Genomic DNA, 18,635 nt, shown 5'->3' with positions numbered 1-18,635 from the left:
TGTTGATGTTATGAAACTGTAGACGTGACACAAACTATTACTTTCTGAAAGATATTGTAAATGATGAGCAAAATTCACTTATTTTAAGTTTTAATAATAACAGACAACTTTGCATTACTTAAAACTCCTGTTTAAAATGTTCATGAGGCAAAAATAATTTTAAACTCATGTAAATTTCAGGTATTTCATACAGTTAGTTCAATGTTATCTGACTCTTCAGATATGAATGAAAGGCAGAATTTGTGTTTTTAGGGTTGTTCACATCTGCCTGAGTGGCTTATATTTGGTTATTTTGTCATTTGAAAAATAAAGACAATTGGGACAGTGAAATTTGTTTTATAACAGTGTGCATTTGCATGAAATGTTTGTAGTTAAGAAATGTCAGAAAAAACGATTGGCCCCCGGAACCCCTTCACTTTAAAATCTGGCCCTCCTTGCAAAAAGTTTGGACACCCCTGTCTTGTGTGTTAAATTATTTTATCTTGTATTGCATTTTGTTATGTTATATTATGTATTCTATTATAGTAAGTTATATCATACAGGAATTCCTTTTGAAACGATGTAAACTAAAATAACTTTGAATTCATTGTGGTTATATATTAGGTCTACGGAGCAGCATACCTGCAGAAGTTACTGGAGCCTTTGTTAAAAGGGGTCATATCAACCCCTGAACACATCAGTTTTGAGGTGGACTCCACTCGGTATGAAGCTTTTGTCCTTTTTTGTCACTTCTTGAAACATAGCTTACCATCCACATGAGTAATGGAACAGCCAGAAAGATCTGCTTTGAATATATTCAATTTATCCACATGGTGGTGCTGTGGCCCATACACTCACCTTCTCTTATTGACACAACTGAACTATTCAGTCATTTTGTGCTGTGTGAGGGTGGGGGGTCGGGAACTGTTTTTTTGTAGGTCTATCTGCAACTGGTTTGGATGTGATTCCAAATTCAAAGTCAGTTAATTCAAAGTAAATTATGTGGTAACAGCACTTTGCAGCAAATCAAGTGTGGCTGGATTAAGACAAAATTAATCCCCTTTTCTGATGAAATGGGAAATAATTTCCTATACCCTTTCTGATTTTTCATTCATCATATTTTTCTTCTGTTTTCATCCCATGTGCGTATTTTCTCGGAATCATTCATTTTAAATTTGACTTCACTCACAGCATGAAAGAACTTTGTAAATTGAGCAATTATTTATTGTCTGTTCAGGCCTGGGAAAGCTGTTTTTTATGTAATTTGTAATTATTGTGCAATTACATTTTCCACAGTGTATTTTTTTTCCTGAAAAAATAAGATCACTGTAAAACTTAATTTTATATTAGGTGCACTGATACAGTATTGTTATCCGTGCTGACACTGCTGCACTTCTAAATATGCTTCAAAGTACCTGCACATGCAAACTATTTTAGGTCTGCAAATTATGCTTTCTAAAAATGGATGATGAGCTTCGCTGTTGCTGCAGTTCAGCTTGTCTAAGTTTCCTGAGCTCCGTTGCTCACTCCGCTCCAGACAATTGTGCCGGCAACCATCATGCCACATCGCAATGTGTCGCCCACTTGGCCCAGCCACTCTTCTGGCCTACGGGCCATAAAGACTACACCTAGTTGACAGTGATGCCAATAATGCGTTATTCAAAATGGCGTCCATTTTAAGTACCGTATTTTCTGCACCATAAGGTGCACTTAAAAGCCTTTCATTTTCTCCAAGTTGTTTTTGTGTGGCTTCCGTAATGTACAGGCGTAATATGTATACCCGATGAACCAATCAGAGGACATTACGTTTTATCAAATCAGTATATACGTACGCACGCACGCACACACACAGCGTATTTTCCGGATTAAGTCGCTCTGGAGTACAAGTCGCATTTTTGGAAGAACTTTATTTGACAAAATTCAACACCAAGAACAGACATGAATAGGTGTCAAACTCAAGGCCCGGGGGCCATCGTTTTATGTGGCCCGCGAAGACAAATTGAGCATCAAATTCATGTGTCATTACTAGAATTGCAAATTGTCTTCACCTTTAATAATCTTTTTTTTAGAAATATTTGACCAGTTTTTACTCATCTAAGTTGAAAATGAGTTTTGTCAGTTTGTTTTGTAGCTTTCAATGAACATATGATAAATTTTTTGGGGTTGACAGTCATAATGACCCTCCGAAAGAAGCTATGACTACAATGCGGCCGGCGAAAAAAAAGTTTGACACCCCTGGTTTAAATCTATGGTTAGGGTTTCAAAGTAGGGTTTAAAGCTAGGGTTAGGGTTTCAAACATGGGTTTAAAGCTAAGGTTAGGGTTTCAAACTAGGGTCAGGGTTTCAAAGTAGGGTTTCAAGCTAGAGTTAGGGTTTCAAAGTAGGGTTTAAAGGTAGGATTAGGGCTTCGAAGTAGGGTTTCATACTAGGGTTAGGGTTTCAAAATAGGGTTTAAAGCTAGGGTTAGGGTTTCAAAGTAGGGTTTCATACTAGAGTTAGGGTTTCAAAGTAGGGTTTAAAGCTAGGGTTAGAGTTTCAAACATGGGTTTAAAGCTAGGGTTAGGGTTTCAAACTATGGTTTCAAACCAGGGTTAGGGTTTCAAAATAGGGTTTCAGACTAGAGTCAGGGTTTCAAAGTAGGGTTTAAAGATAGAGTTAGGGTTTCAAAGTAGGGTTTAAAGCTAGGGTTAAGGTTTCAAACATGGGTTTAAAGCTATGGTTGAGGTTTCAAACTAGGGTTAGGGTTGCAAAGCAGGGTTTTATACTAGAGTTAGGGTTTCAAAGTAGGGTTTAAAGTAGGGGTGTAACGATACATCGATACACGTCGATTAATCGATATAATGCTCTACGATTTATTGGCATCGATGCTAAACGTAAACATCGATTTATATCGCCGTGTTTGACCTCGGACATTAGACGCGACTTTATTTTGAAATCCAATTCATTGTTGCTTGCTTCCTCTTTCTGGGAGCAGTGCGCGCGGCGTTGTGTTGTGAGCAGAGCAGGCACGTGAAAGGGGAGTCGACAACTAGTACGCGGCTCCTGGGCTGGTGCTATGGCTAGTGTCCAAAAAGACGAGTAAATTTGCTCCCCCTTTAGGCTTCAAGTCATTCGTTTGGAAGCACTTTGAATTCCAAAGAAAAGATGGCTCAAGGGACAAGACACGTGCAGTTCGTAAATCCTGCCATGCGGTGATCAAATATTCAGGGAGGACAAATCTCGCCGCACATTTAAAGAAAAAACACGACATCAAAGTTCAGTGTTAAAATAAGCACTTTGTATACTACAATACTCTTGTAATTTCCTAAATAAAGAGTTTGCAGTACCTTGTTGATTTTGCGTATGAATTGTTATAAATCAGATTATTGTTCTATATTTTTTATTAAAAAAAAAAAAAACGATCGTAGAGCACTATATCGCGATATATCGTGAATGAATCGCAGCAGGCTTTAAGATATCGGCAAATATCGTATCGTAGTTCTTTGTATCGATATTATATCGTATCGTGACAAAACCCGCGATTTACACCCCTAGTTTAAAGCTAGGGTTAGGGTTTCAAACATGGGTTTAAAGCTATAGTTAGGGTTTCAAACCAGGGTTTCAAACTACGGTTAGGGTTTCAAAGCAGGGTTTTATACTAGTTAGGGTTTCAAAGTAGGGTTTAAAAGTAGGTTTAGGGCTTCAAAGTAGGGTTTCATACTAGGGTTAGGGATTCAAAATAGGGTTGTAAGCTAGGGTTACGGTTTCAAAGTAGGATTTAAAGATAGGGTTACAGTTTCAAAGTAGGGTTTAAAGCTAGGGCTAGGGTTTTAAACTAGGGTTCATACTAGAGTTAGGGTTTCAAACTAGGGTTTAAATCACAGGTGTCAAACTCCAAGGCCCGGGGGCCAGATACGGCCTGTCACATGGCGCCCGAAGACAAATTGTGCATCAAATTCGTGTGTCATTACTAGAATTGCTAATTGTCTTCACTTTTAATATCTTTTTTTTTAAATATTTGACCAGTTTTTACTCGTCTGATTTGAAAACGAGTTATTTATTAGTTTGTTTTGTAGCTTTGACTGTATGTAATCTGAGGTGCTCATACATTTATTTGGGTTGACAGTCATAATGGCCCTCCGAAAGAAGCTATGACTACAATGCCGCCTGTGAAAAAAATGAGTTTGACACCCCTGGCATAGGGGGTTGGCTCGGATGGTTATGCTGTTGTCGCCCCCGGGTGTTGGTCAGAACACAGGAGGGAAGACGTGGTTCAGTTTTAATTGCTTTACTGAATTATTGGCAAAAAAGTAACAGGCACTGTAGGTCATAGGGGCATACAGGCAAATTGGCAAAAGGGTATTGTGTGAAGCGTGTGAAGGGTGTGTGTGGTTTTGTGGGGTGTGTGTGTGGTTCTGCCACAGACAGAAATACAATACCTAAGTCAAATATTTTCACCCTTTCTGCCCCCTTATTTAAAAAAAAAAACCTCATCCACATGAAATTACATAAATACATTTTTAAGCGCATTTACAAGCATGCCAGGCCTCTAGACCTTTCTGCAGAAAAATATCTTAATGTAGATGCAGTCTAAATATCAGTTAGTACTCAAATGTAAGCTCTGTTTGGATTTCTTTGTGAGATGTTAAAATTGTCGTGATACAAAACAGTGTGGCAAAATGTTTTTATTAGATTTTTGTTTCAGACATCAAGAAGCAGGAAATACTATTTCATAGTGTACAATTAGTTTGCAAAATTCTGTTCCTCAAAGTATTCTTTGAGCTTTCATTGAGATTTTTTACTTAAAACTTGTACACTTCCACCTGTCTTTAGAAAATGTCAGGTTAATTTTGATGCGATTCTTCTCCTTACTCATCAGACTGGAACAAGGTGAGAACTTGGAAGATAATCAGAGAAACCTGTTGCAGATCACTGAATGCTTCTTCCATGCCATCATCGGCTCATCCAGCGAGTTCCCCCCTCAGCTTCGCAGCGTGTGCCACTGTCTCTACCAGGTAGACCCCCCCAACCTCAACTCCATCATGACCCATAGCTTCTAACCTTGCTCTTACCCGTTTGTCGTTTATACATTTCAAGAGCTTGCCTCTCCATTCTCTCCAGTTTCTGATGCTGCTGAACTCACTGCTTTCTATATTGCACCCAGTTCATACTTTCAAATCTATTGCGCGTTTTCATCATTGTGGTTTTATCCCAAAGTATTTTGAAACGGTATCCACTTTATATTTCCGACTGTTTTATAATGCAATTTATCTGCTGAAAGATACGCAAGTGATACTCCACGTTATAATTGGCTTTATTGTCTGGATTTTTGCCATCACAATAGTCTGTCACAAGAATTAAACATCAGTGAAATAACATTTATTTGAGAAATTGTGAATATAGTATTTAATTGTAGCTTCTGATTTTGAAAAAGTCAAAGTCAGCTTTATTGTCAATCTCTCCACATGTCACAACACACAAAGAGACCGAAATTACGTTTACTCTATCCCACGGTGACGAGACACATAACACGATAGACATACATGTACGCGACACAATATAAAAACAAGAAGGCAAAAAGTCAAACAATCAATAGTAAGAGTGATGAATAAATAATAAATAAACAGATAATACAATAAATAAGAGGAGCAAAATGGAGCCATAATACAATGCAGCCAACTTTCTCATCTTTTCAACTAACAGAGGCACATAACTGAAAGGACAGGGGTTCTCAAACTTCTTTTGGGCCATGGAATTCAGCTTTCAATACTCCGAACAACAATTATTTTTTAAAAGAAATTGAGTGTTTTGTACATAACAGGCTCTGAAGTCTCTCTCTCTCTCTCTCTCTCTCTCTCTCTCTCTCTCTCTCTCTCTCTCTCTCTCTCTCTCTCTCTCCCCCCCCCCCCCCCCCCCCCCCCCCGATGCCGCATTCCAGCTACTGTTTCAAATACGTACAGTAGCTTTCGATTATCGCGTGAACTCAACTCTCGGCTTGAACCCCCGTTATCTTGTGGTCTCGCGCTTTAGAAACAGCACTGATTGATTAACCCCAGATAAGGTTAAACTATCTAGGTTAACCTATCTAAGGTTAAGCTATCTAGGTTAGATAGGCTTTTGCTGTAATCTTTGTAGCCACGTCTTACAGCACAAACTTGCGGTCTACTGAGAGCTTCCGTAGCATCAGAGATATATCATTGTTCCAAGGTGTCCGTCAGGAAAACAAAGCAATTTCCAAGGCATTGAATACATCACGGAACACAGTGAGGGCAGTTGTCATCAAGATGGGAAAATAAAGACACAACAATACCAAGAACTGAATGTCCCTACAAAATTTAACAAAACTGGTCAGTTGCTGCAAAGAGGCCTGTAGCAACAGTGAAGGAGTTTTTTTTCTGTTTAGCACACGTGACAATATTTGACATATTTAGTATTTGAACAGCCCATTCAAATTTACAAGCCATTATACGCCGAAAAACAAAGAGGAGAGTAATAAATAAATCCCGTAGCATAAATAAAGCATTGAATATAAAATGAATTACAACAACAATAATAAATAATAATTGTCAAGTAATAAATAAAATATCAAAACAATACTGTCTTGCTACTTCGCGTTTCGTTCATCGCGGCTTCACTACATCGCGGATTTTTTTTCCAAATTAAAAAAACATTTAAAAGTTAAAATAAAACTTCGAAATTGAGGAAACATGTGTCTAACCTTTAGGACAATGTAGAATGTTCGTTTACATTCCTTTAGAAGTCCGTTTTCACGTGTTAGCACGTTCGCGAATTAGCATCTTTCCGCTAACTCGTTAGCCTGCCCAGTACTTCTTGTTGGTGATCGTACTTCGCAGATTTCACTTATTGCGGGTGGTTTTTGGAACCAATTATCCGCGATAAATGAGGGATCACTGTACAACATAAGTTATTGTAAATTATTTTGTGGGCTCCGAAGGTAAAATTCGCTGATGTCTGGGTACCAGGAGACCCCAGTTTGAGAACCCTTGCTCTTGGGTGCAGGTATTCAATATATAAAATTTTATTGAGAAACATTGATATTACCACCAAAAGGAATTGGGCCCTTAGAACTGCAGTATAAATCCAACCATTAGAAAATCATGCGATTTGGATAGTGACCAATTCAGGGTCACTATGGGTTTTCATGATGCTAAAAGCGGTTTAAATGAGGTCATCTTTAAAAAGCCAATGCTTCATAGATGGCTTCACTGCAGATATATAGTATCCTCCCATGGAACATTTCCTAATGAAGCAATACGTTTAAGGCTTTGATCACATCTAAAGCTATTAGCACATTTCTGACAACTGTTTCACAACAGAGAAGAATGTTGTTTCCATTTCTAAATGTAAACACTGGGTAAATGTGCACCTAAAATTGAAAGACTTTTTACATTACCGTATTTTCCGCCCTAAAAGGCGCACCTAAAAACCTAAATTTTTATCAAAAGTCAACAGTGCGCCTTATAGTCCGGTGCGCCTTATATATGGATCAAGTGATGAATTTGTTGATCCATACTGGTTGTACACAGTGCTCTGCCAAAATGTTTTAGTACGTTTTAGTACGACTAGTAAATTACAAGGTCGCATCGCTTCCCAGCATTACGGTAACTGTAGTCAGGGGGCGTCACCGAATAGCTGTTGTACCCGCGAGGCTATTTCATTTCAAAATAGGCTGCCCCGGTAATGTTTCGAGTAAATCTACGGATCGATATGGAAGGGTAAGTAGTACCAATGCGTTAGATCGAACTTTAGTCAGTTCTGATCATTTTATAGGAGCTCGTTTGAGAGACGCGATTGTTTACACTTTGCTGAGGTTCATGGGAGATTGCGAGCTGAGGGTCATGGGTTTTTGCGGATGGCTAATGCTATAACGATAGCTGCTATACGCGCGAGGCTATTCCATGTCAAAATAGGCTGCTCTGTTAATGTTTCGAGTAAATCTACGGATCGATATGGAAGGGAAACATAGGTAAGTAGTACCAATGCGTTAGATCGAACTTTAGTCAGTTCTGATCATTTTATAGGAGCTCGTTTGAGAGACGCGATTGTTTACACTTTGCTCAGGCTCATGGGAGATTGCGAGCTGAGGGTCATGGGTTTTTGCGGATGGCTAATGCTATAACGATAGCTGCTATACGCGCGAGGCTATTTCATGTCAAAATAGGCTGCTCTGTTAATGTTTCGAGGAAATCTACGGATCGATATGGAAGGGAAACATAGGTAAGTAGTACCAATGCGTTAGATCGAACTTTAGTCAGTTCTGATCATTTTATAGGAGGTCGTTTGAGAGACGCGATTGTTTACACTTTGCTGAGGCTCATGGGAGATTGCGAGCTGAGGGTCATGGGTTTTTGCGGATGGCTAATGCTATAACAATAGCTGCTATACGCGCGAGGCTATTTCATGTCAAAATAGGCTGCTCTGTTCATGTTTCGAGTAAATCTACGGATCGATATGGAAGGGAAACATAGGTAAGTAGTACCAATGCGTTAGATTGAACTTTAGTCAGTTCCAATCATTTTATAGGAGATCGTTTGAGAAACGAGATTGTTTACAGAGGGCTCGTTGGTTATTGGCTAGTGGGTGCATACCGCAACCCTAGTCAATCTCAGTTTGTTGCAGTAAAGCTTCTATTTTATGCGCCTTATAGGCCGGTGCGCCTTATATATGGACAAAGTTTTAAAATGGGCCGTTCATTGAAGGTGCGCCTTAAACCCCGGTGCGCCTAATAGGGCGGAAAATACGGTGATTCTATTATTTTAGCCAATTCACACACATGTGACCCACACACATGCGCACAAATTTGGAAAATATTCTAAGCTGATGCAATAGATATGATTACAGCATTGATGAGCGAAAACCTTTTTTTATTTAACCATTTTACTTTCCTCAAACCCTGGGCAGCTTCACACGCTGCTGCTGCCACTACTACTCTTAATGCTGAATTTCATATTGGTGCTGTTGTCCAGGTGTTGAAATGTATCCCTAAACACCCAAACAGTGGGTCCTGTCCTTGTTCACTGATTATACTTTTTATAAAATTTGGTTTCCCATTCTTCATTTTGAGTTTCCTTTTGCAGTTTATAAGCTACACAGAAAGAGTGCATCGAATTCCAGCAACAACTGTGTATGCATGGCATGCTTCCCTGCCAATTAACAAACAGCTCAATGACGCATCCTATCTTATGATTGACTTGAACTTTACAGCCTTCAGCTTTTGTCTGTGTACCTTAATTGGTAGGGCTTTGTGCGTATGTGTAGCTGGTGCTGTGACCATGATTGTACTCGTCTCTGTTCTGTAGGCTACTTGCCACTCTCTACTGAATAAGGCAACTGTAAAAGAAAAAAAGGAAAACAAAAAATCAGTAAGTTTGGAGACTCTATTTTCCCCTCAGATACTTTCCCCCAGATACTTTCCCCTTGAAGCAAAAAATGCCTTTTTTTTTTGCATTTTCCTCACTTGGTTTATTGTCTTCATTTGTTTAAAATGATTTTAATTTAATCCAGAAATGTTTTTTTCTTTTTTGCATTTTCAACTTCTGTACAATAGGGATGCATCGATTGATTGTATAGTTTCAGCTCAATTTGCCATCATCAATCTAAAACCAATCCTGTGCTTATCACATTTAAGCTTTTTCATATTTTAATATAGAGAACCACAAGCCTGCTCTTGCTTTTTACAGTAATGTATACTTTTTTAAATGTGCCAGATTTAGTTTTAAACAAGTGTTGCTCCAACTATGCTCTGATACAGCCTCCAAAGGTAAACATTGTTAATAAGTAAGATGCATTTGGTTCTTTTACTTAACTTTTCAAACTATAAAAACTCTGGCAAGGGTTAGTAGACTAAAGCCAAGTTAACTTGATCAACACACCACCTACCTTATCTGCACATATATCTCAGTAACATCTTAGAACTTGGTCAATTCAAGTAAAATTGGAGTGGCATAAAGATGAACACAATCCTTTTGTCAAGGCTCAACAATCCTATATATACAGTGGGGCAAAAAAAGTATACAGCCAGCCACCAATTGTGCAAGTTCTCCCTCTTACAAGATGAGAAATGGCTTTAATCTTCATCATAGGTACACTTCAACTATGAGCAAAAAATAAAACTAAATCCAGAAAATCACATTGTCTGATTTTTAAAGAATTTATTTGCAAATTATAGTGGAAAGTAAGTATTTGGTCAATAATGGCCCCGATCTGGGGCTCCACGCCAGATCTCACCCCGTGGAGTCAAAATGATCACAAGAACGATGAACATAAATCCCCCCAAAACACGGAGGGACCTAGTGAATGAGCTGGGACCAAAGTAACAGAGACTACCATCAGTAACACACTACACCGCCAGGGACTCAAATCCTGGAGTGCCAGACGTGTCCCCCTGCTTAAGACAGTACAGGCCTGTCTGAAGTTTGCTAGAGAGCATTTGAATGATCCAGAAGAGGATTGGGAGAATGTCACATGGAATGTCAAATCTAAATATACCTAAATAAGTTCAGCAGTAATCAAGTATCATACAGCATCTCTATTGTACAACTTTACTACAATCACTGGACTAACACTGTTGCCATTTTATGCATTTTGAATTAAGTCTCCAGGAAGCAGTGGCATTCATTATTCTCTTATTCTCAAGACTTGCTGTTTGCTCTTACACAAGAGGCATTTGTTTCAGAACATTTCCTCTGCCTCCATATTTCTCCAGATATGGATTTTACACATCTGCATGATGCACCAGTCTCAGTTGACTTTCCTAAGTAATGATAATGACTTGAACAGCTGATGAAATGTGCTGATAACTTTGCCTCCAATAAATGTACGGTAACTTTCCTTCCTTGCATACATGAACCCGGAAAGGGTACTTAAGGTCAACGGTCAAGTCACTAGGGTACACGTTCCATGTCATTCCTTTCGCATGGCTCCATTTTAATCATGGTCTTTGAACTTTATGGTCTTTGAACTTTCAGCAATAGATTTCCATTGTGAAAGTGACCCTATAATGACTTTCCTATGTTAACAGTGATTACAACATTGTTCTCCTCCCACAGTTTAAAAACGAGCTCAGATAACAGATAACAGATAAGGTTCTCTTACAACAGGCATGTCCGAAGTCCGGCCCGCGGGCCAAATCTGGCCCCCGGTCAGATTTCATACGGCCCGCAGCTACGGTCTTATAATGTATTATTTATGGCCCGCCTGCACTGTCAAATTGAATACAAACAAATCATGAAACTTGAAACTGTAATTCCTCCTATTACCAAAGGTTGGCAGGATCACCCCTCTCCGCTCATTTCTGCCATGGCGACTGTAAAAAAAACGAGTCAAGTTGATATTGAAGGCCGGCGCTTTCAAGAAAAATGGGAATTACAATACTTCTTCACTGAAAATCAACGCAGTTGTGTTTGTCTAATTTGTAAAGAGACAGTTGTCTTGTTTAAGGATTTCAACCTAAAGACCTAACCTAAAGGCATCACAACAGCGATTCTTCATGCGGGGCTGTGAGTCAAAAGTAAATATTACTTAATATTAAATAATTCGAAGTGGCCATGGTACTCTTGATGTTATGAAACTGTAGACGTGACACAAACTATTACTTTCTGAAAGATATTGTAAATGACAAGCAAAATTCACTTATTTTAAGTTTTAATAATAACAGACAACTTTGCATTACTTATAACTCCTGTTTAAAATGTTCATGAGGCAAAAATCATTTTAAACTCATGTAAATTTCAGGTATTTCTTACAGTTAGTTCAATGTTATCTGACTCTTCAGATATGAATGAAAGGCAGAATTTGTGTTTTTAGAGTTGTTCATCTGCCTGAGTGGCTTATATTTGGTTATTTTGTCATTTGAAAAATAAAGACAATTGGGACAGTGAAATCTGCTTTATAACAGTGTGCATTTGCATGAAATGTTTGTAGTTAAGAAATGTCCAAAAAAACTATTGGCCCCCGGAACCCCTTCACTTTATCAAATCTGGCCCTCCTTGCAAAAAGTTTGGACACACCTGTCTGACAAGGTATCGCACAATCAGGTGTGTTTTCTGCTGTGACCAATTATGGACTTGCCTGTGTCATTCAGTGTCATATCTTGCATGGACCAGTCCTCTTTGAACTTGGTGGTCCCTCCACATTATTTATGCTTTGGCCTAACAAAAGCAAATCTTGTATAATCCGTATCATTTTTTTTCAATCCATTTTTTATTTTATGATTGGATTAAAAAATTTGACTTGGGAAACAGGCAATTTTAGTTTATCATGTACCGTATTTTCTGGACGAAAAGTCGCTCCGGAGTACAAGTCGCACCAGCCATAAAATGCATAATAAAGAAGAAAAAAACGTATATAAGTCGCACCGGTGGTGGTGACTTCTTTCGGCTTGTCCCCGAAGGGTCGCCAAAGCAAAACACCCGTTTTTGTCCAGATGATTCAAATGAGAAGTGTTTGGCGCAGTTTTTACGTCAGATGCCCTTCCTGTTGCGACCCTCTGCATTTACCCGGGCTTAGGACCAACATAGGGGAGACACTGACATGTGCCCCCGGCTGCATATGGTTCCCTGACCGGGAATCAAAACTAGGCCGCGGGTGGTAAAAGCTCCACATACTAACCACTGGACCATCAGGGATAAGTTGCACCGGAGTACAAGTCGTAATTTTGGGGGAACGTTAACAAAATTCAACACCAAGAACAGACATGAATAAGCAACAACAGGCTAAACGACGCGGTATGCTAAGGTTACATAAACACAAACGAACTGAGAGCGTGCCTGACGTAACATATTAACAATTATTCAAATAACTATAACATAAATAACAAGTCTCTCAAACCATCCGTGTCACTCCAAATCATTTCATCACTTCAACGGGGCCACACAAATGAATGAAACAAAATGTCCGCCCTCACGGTTTGAATCGATAACAATAGAAAATACATTCGGAAAAATCTGGACGCAAACCCCGACAAGGACATTATGACATTTACGGCTGTATAGAATGGACTAACAATAGCCCCCTTGCAGCTAAAGTCAGAGGACAACCTTCTTACATTGCCACTGTTACTGAGCCTTTGTTATTTTCTTGCTAAAAACACTGTTCTAGGTGCGCATTTCAGGCTAGGATCTCCATATGAAGTTACGAGAGCCTCTCAATGAACCAACTTCACTGTTTGTATTGACCATTCAGAGTGCAAAACAACGCTGAGGTAAGGCCAAAATGCCTTTGACAAAGGATTCAGCCACTTTCTGGCAGATAGGGAAATGGGGATTTTTTTTAACATCCCAGATTTCCTCAGTAATAGCCAATGGGCATTTAATGTTATGCAGGGATGAGAATTTTCCGCGGATTTCAACGTTTTTTTCCGTCCAAAGTATCATTTTCGTGAATCGTGTAAATCCATAGAATATTTTATTTTTTTTTATATATATTGGGGGTATGGAAGAGGCCGGCAACGTTAGCCTCAGCGATTCGCGAGTATTTGCCAGCCCGCCGCGACGGCATCTTTTGGCACATCTCAAGGCAAAATTAGTTAAGCTGTGAGTACCGAAATCAACTTGCCTCTGTAAACCTAACTCACTGGCAGCAGTGATGCGACATCCACCTTACTTTCGGCAGCATTTTGGCGCTACTTTCGTCACATCTTTTCCACTTACGCGGAGAACTAGTGTTTTTACACCGCCACAATGTGAATTTGCTATTGGGTTTTCACCACTTGTAGAAGAGTTATTTGGTTAGATAGATCTAGGGCAGGGGTGGGCAAACTTTTTGACTTGCGAGCCGAATTGGGTTCTAAATTTTGACCGGGGGGCCGAACCAGGAGCAAATGGATGTAGTGTTTGTGTGAAGTAATATAAATGACATGTAAAGGTCATTGCATAAAAGGTTTTTACTTTTAGTAGATACTTAAGCATGGATATTAAAAAAAGCTTTTTGAAAACTAATGCATTTATTAACAGCATTAAAAAAATATTTCACCAAAAAACTATTATCAGTGATTCTTATTAAATACGACACTGTTATGATGAATAACATTTTCCATCACTTCGGCGCCTGCAGGTCAGATTTATGAAATATGTTTATCTAATGAGGGAAAATCACATCCAACGGCAAATATTCTGACCAAATACATCATCTTGAAGAATCAGTGAAAGAATACATCTAAATAAAGTAATAAAGAAATCATTAGTATTGTTGGTTTCCCTTTTTTGCTAGTGCATCATAGTCTGGAGTAAAATTAGTTGTGGTAATTCTTAGGATAGAGCCGAGGTGTCGGTCCTTTAACCTAGATCTGTGACGGGGCTTTGTTGACGTTCATGTGGCTGAACGTCTTCTCACACACGTAGGTCGAGCCAAATTGTCCACTCTTTTTTTAACATTCGGCACTCAGGGTCCAGCTTTCTTTTCTTCGGGCCACTCATTTTAATGGAAGGATTCCAGGGGAAGGTTTGTGGGTGGCATTAGCGTAAAACTGTATCTGAAAACTCAGCGCGCGAATTACGAGAATATTGACGTCACAGCCTACACTCGAAATTCGGCACTGATAGATGAAATTACTACGTACTACTGAGTACGCACACGCACTTGTGAGTGTACACCGAGCTTTCTGACACGGCTCCCGGGAGTAAATGCGCGGGCGGCGCTTCCCCATCTACCGTATCTATTTTGTACCCATGTATAATGCGCACCCCAAATTTTAGGACAATAAATTAGTTAAATTTTGCGCATTATACATGGAAAAGAACGGTAATACAATTTATTCAGGTTTGGCGGGCCGGATTAAACGGTCCCGTGGGCCGGATGTGGCCCGCGGGCCGTAGTTTGCCCATGTCTGATCTAGGGCCTACTCAGCAAAAGTTTTCGCCAGCATGAGGATCGTGCCAGGGAAATAGACGGGCCGAACGGGATGGAGAACTGCTTCAGATGGGCATGGCTCGATAGCAGCGTCATTGTACAGCTCGGAATACAGTCCGTAACCACGTGCCTGACGGAACATATCTGTAAAGTAGATGTCCCGAGGAAGGTTTTGTATATTTTCTGTCAAGATATGATCAGCTATGGAGGTCGCGGCACTAGGAACATTAAGGAGCACATCAAAACAAAAAAACACAAAGGTACTTTTTTACCTTTATAATCATGTGGGTTTAGAACAGGGGTGGCCAAACTTTTTGACTTGCGGGCCGAATTGGGTTCTAAATTCTGACCGGGGGGCCGAACCAGGAGCAGATGGATATAGTGTTTGTGTGAAGTAATATAAATGACATGTAAAGGTCGTTGCATAAAAGGTTTTGGCCTTTAGTAGGTAGTAAAGCATGGATATTCAAATAAAGCTTTTTGAAAACAAATGCATTTATTAACAGCATTAAAAAAATATTTCACCACAAAACTACGATCAGTGATTCTCATTACACGCGACACTGTTATTATGAATAACAGTTTCCATCACTTCAGCGCCTGCAGGTCAGATTTATGGAAGATGTTTATTTAATGAGGCGAAATCACATCAAACGGCAAACATTCTGACTGAATACATCATCTTGAAGAATCAGTGAATGAATACATCTACATAAAGTAATAACGAAATCAAAACGGCAACACGGTGACAAACAGAGCAGAATTTTCGGACTATAAATTGCGTTTTGTTTTCATAGTTTGGGTGGGTGAGGGGGGTCAACTTATAATAAGGAGCAACTTATGTGGTTTTTTTTTTTTTCAAAGATTTTCCCCCCCAAAAAAAGTGAAACTGCAATAAACAAACCGCGATGTAGCAAGGGATTACTGTAATTTTAATTTCAAGTGAAGATTGATCACGGGATGACGAAGATGACAAAGGGCCCCACGTACTACCGGCATCATTAGTGGCTTTGTTTCTAAGTGACACGGCGGACGAAGAGTTTGAAGGATTTAAGGATTTGGAGTGACACAGAAGGTTTGAAAAACTATTATGGCTTTTACCCACGCCCGGTCCTACTCAACGGAGCTCTCTTTCACCTCCGTGGATTGAAGTCGGGGGCCGGCGCTCGGCCGGCTGGCTGTCCAGGGACGGTGGATGGGTCTCAGACATGGCTTTTACGCACGCCCGGTCCTACTCTACCGAGCTCTCTTTCACCTCCATGGATGGAAGACGAGGGCTGGCACACGCCTGGAAGTTTGTTTTGTTAAATAAAGAGCCGTTTACCAAACCCACGTCTTTCCTTGTACTTTGTTAACGGTACAATCTAGTTATGTATATACTAGATCTGTGGAATAACGACGAGGCTGACGTCAGGGCTCACGCGCGGCGTTGTTGACAAAGCACGAGGAATTTAATCGATGGATTTAATGATTTAGAGCAGTGGTCCCCAACCAGCGGGCCGCGGACCGGTACCGGTCCGTGGGTCACTTGGTACCGGGCCGCCAAGCCGCACAGAAAAAAAAAAATTATCGACGATCAATTAATTCAGGTCAAGACACTCGTCCCGGTCACGTGACATGTTTCCCCAGTCGAGCCCGCAAAGCCAATATGTGGCGACAGGCTAACTAACCAGGCAATGAAGCATTCAAAACTGCTTCAACACATGGAGACCCAGCATCCTGCAATAAAAGACAAACCTTAATCACTTCGGGTGTCATTGTCTCCGATTACGTCTAGATGGGACCGGCTCGTTTCTGAGAAACAAACTCAGTGCTCCCACTAATTCAACGTAATGGTGAGTTTTATTTTTGTCATTTGTACTTGTTTTTATGTCAGTCGTATCATTTTATTTCATCGTATTTATATATTTATTATAAATGTATTATTTATTTATTTATATAAATGTATTATTTATTTATATAAATGCCGGTCCGCGAAAATATTTCTGACATGTAACCGGTCCGTGGCGCAAAAAAGGTTGGGGACCACTGATTTAGAGTGCACAGATGGTTTGATAATATTATTGCTTATATACCGTTTTTTTCCGTGTATAGTGCGCCCCCATGTATAGTACGCACCCCTAAAAATGGCATGCTGATGCTGGAAAAAAGCTTGTACCCATGTATAATACGCACCCAATTTTTATGATTTTTAAAAAAAAAAAATTTTTTTTTTTTTAATTTTTTTTTTTTTTTTAAGTCCCAATGATCGTCACACACGCAGGGAGGCAATGGGTCCCATTTTTATAGTCTTTGGTATGGTCTTAACTAGGCTGGATGTAATTTTTTTTTGTTGGCGTTGATTTCTCCGACTGCCCGTAAACGCACCACCGCGCTCCGTGCGCATGGAGCGTGTTTGAAGTGAACAGCAGAGAAGAAAGGAACAAGGCAAAGTGTTGTGAAATAAAATATTACCTGTAATACGGATTTAGGTAGAGAACTGAACTCTCGCTCTTTATATAGCTGACGTGTCTTGCTCATCCGTTCTGCGCATCTGTAATGGCGGCCTCCATATGATATCCGGTTTGCGTGTGCGCGAGAGTGAGAGAGAGCGCGCGAGAGGACGCTCAACCGTAGCGCGCCGCCGACCGCCCAACTGCACCGGGCTGGTCAATTATTGTGACAGAGCCGTCGCTGAAATTTAGAAGATATTTTTAAAGTCCTGATGTACTTTCTAAAATTTAAGTGGACCTCAGTGCGCACTGCGCAGGGAGCTTAATTTGGTGCGGTCGCGCAACCCCAGCGCGCCGGGCGCTCACTGTCGCATTGCTTAAAGAGCGCCTTTGTGTTTTAGGATGAACAGCAGAGACCAAAGGAACAAGGCAAAGTGTTGTGAAATAAAATATTACCTGTAATACGCATTTTGTTATTTGCTGATTGAAACTGCTAATTAAACTGTGAATTGAAACTAATAGGAAGAAAACAACTCTCGCTCTTTATATAGCTGACGTGTCTTGCGCATCCGTTCTGTGCATTTTATTTCACAACACTTTGCCTTTCTTCTCTGCTGTTCACTTCAAACACGCTCCATGCGACCGCAATGCTCTCGTATCAGACGCTTGCTCGATCACCTGCTCGTTTGCTGTCCCGTGCGCGCACGAAGCGCGGTGGTGCGTTTACGGGCAGTCGGAGAAATCAACGCCAACAAAAAAAATTACATCCAGCCTAGTTAAGACCATACCAAAGACTATAAAAATGGGACCCATTGCCTCCCTGCGTGTGTGACGATCATTGGGACTTAAAAAAAAAAAAAAAAAATTAAAAAAAAAAATTATTTTTTTTTTCTTTTTTGTACCCATGTATAATGCGCACCCCAGATTTTAGGACAATAAATTAGTTAAATTTTGCGCACTATACACGGAAAAAAACGGTAATAGTTATTTGATTTCTAATTTATATATCGTTGGGCCTGTGGAATATTTTGAAGTGCAAGCGCCGTCAGCGGCGCGCACCCATTGTTGACAAAGGACGATCGATGGATTTAATGAATTGGAGTGACACAGATGGTTTTATAAACGTGTTATTTATGTAATAGTTTTTTTTTTTAAATAACTCTGAATGTTATGTCAGCGCCATTCTCAGCTCTTCGTTTGTGTTTATGTCACATTAGCATACCTATCGTTTAGCCTGTTGTTGCTCGTTCATGACTGTTCTTGGTGTTGGATTTTGTCGAATAAATTGCCCCCCAAAATGCGACTTATACTCCGGACCGGCTTATATATGTTTTTTTTTTCACTTTTTTTGGGCATTTTATGGCTGATGCGACTTGT

General features: G+C 39.9%; 1 protein-coding gene across 7 annotated transcripts in view; it reads left to right on the top strand.

Annotated features, from left to right (window-relative positions):
• nf1a (neurofibromin 1a) overlaps positions 1 to 18,635 on the top strand; it is a 159,522-nt gene that overhangs the window by 71,446 nt on the left and 69,441 nt on the right. For 4 of the 7 annotated variants that reach the window (XM_061280806.1, XM_061280805.1, XM_061280809.1 and 1 more), the window contains exons 28-30: positions 604 to 701; positions 4,838 to 4,973; positions 9,279 to 9,341. In XM_061280806.1, coding sequence (XP_061136790.1) covers positions 604 to 701; positions 4,838 to 4,973; positions 9,279 to 9,341 — 297 coding nt within the window. Of the gene's footprint in view, positions 1 to 603; positions 702 to 4,837; positions 4,974 to 5,896; positions 7,453 to 9,278; positions 9,342 to 18,635 lie in introns of those variants that run through there. The other 3 variants (XM_061280807.1, XM_061280810.1, XM_061280811.1) reach the window with 2 other exon arrangements.

The sequence above is a fragment of the Syngnathus typhle genome, linkage group LG6 (assembly GCF_033458585.1).
Source record: "Syngnathus typhle isolate RoL2023-S1 ecotype Sweden linkage group LG6, RoL_Styp_1.0, whole genome shotgun sequence".
Lineage (NCBI taxonomy): Eukaryota > Metazoa > Chordata > Actinopteri > Syngnathiformes > Syngnathidae > Syngnathus > Syngnathus typhle.
Note: the sequence above shows the minus strand (reverse complement) of the source record. Positions and strands in the feature narration are given on the sequence as shown.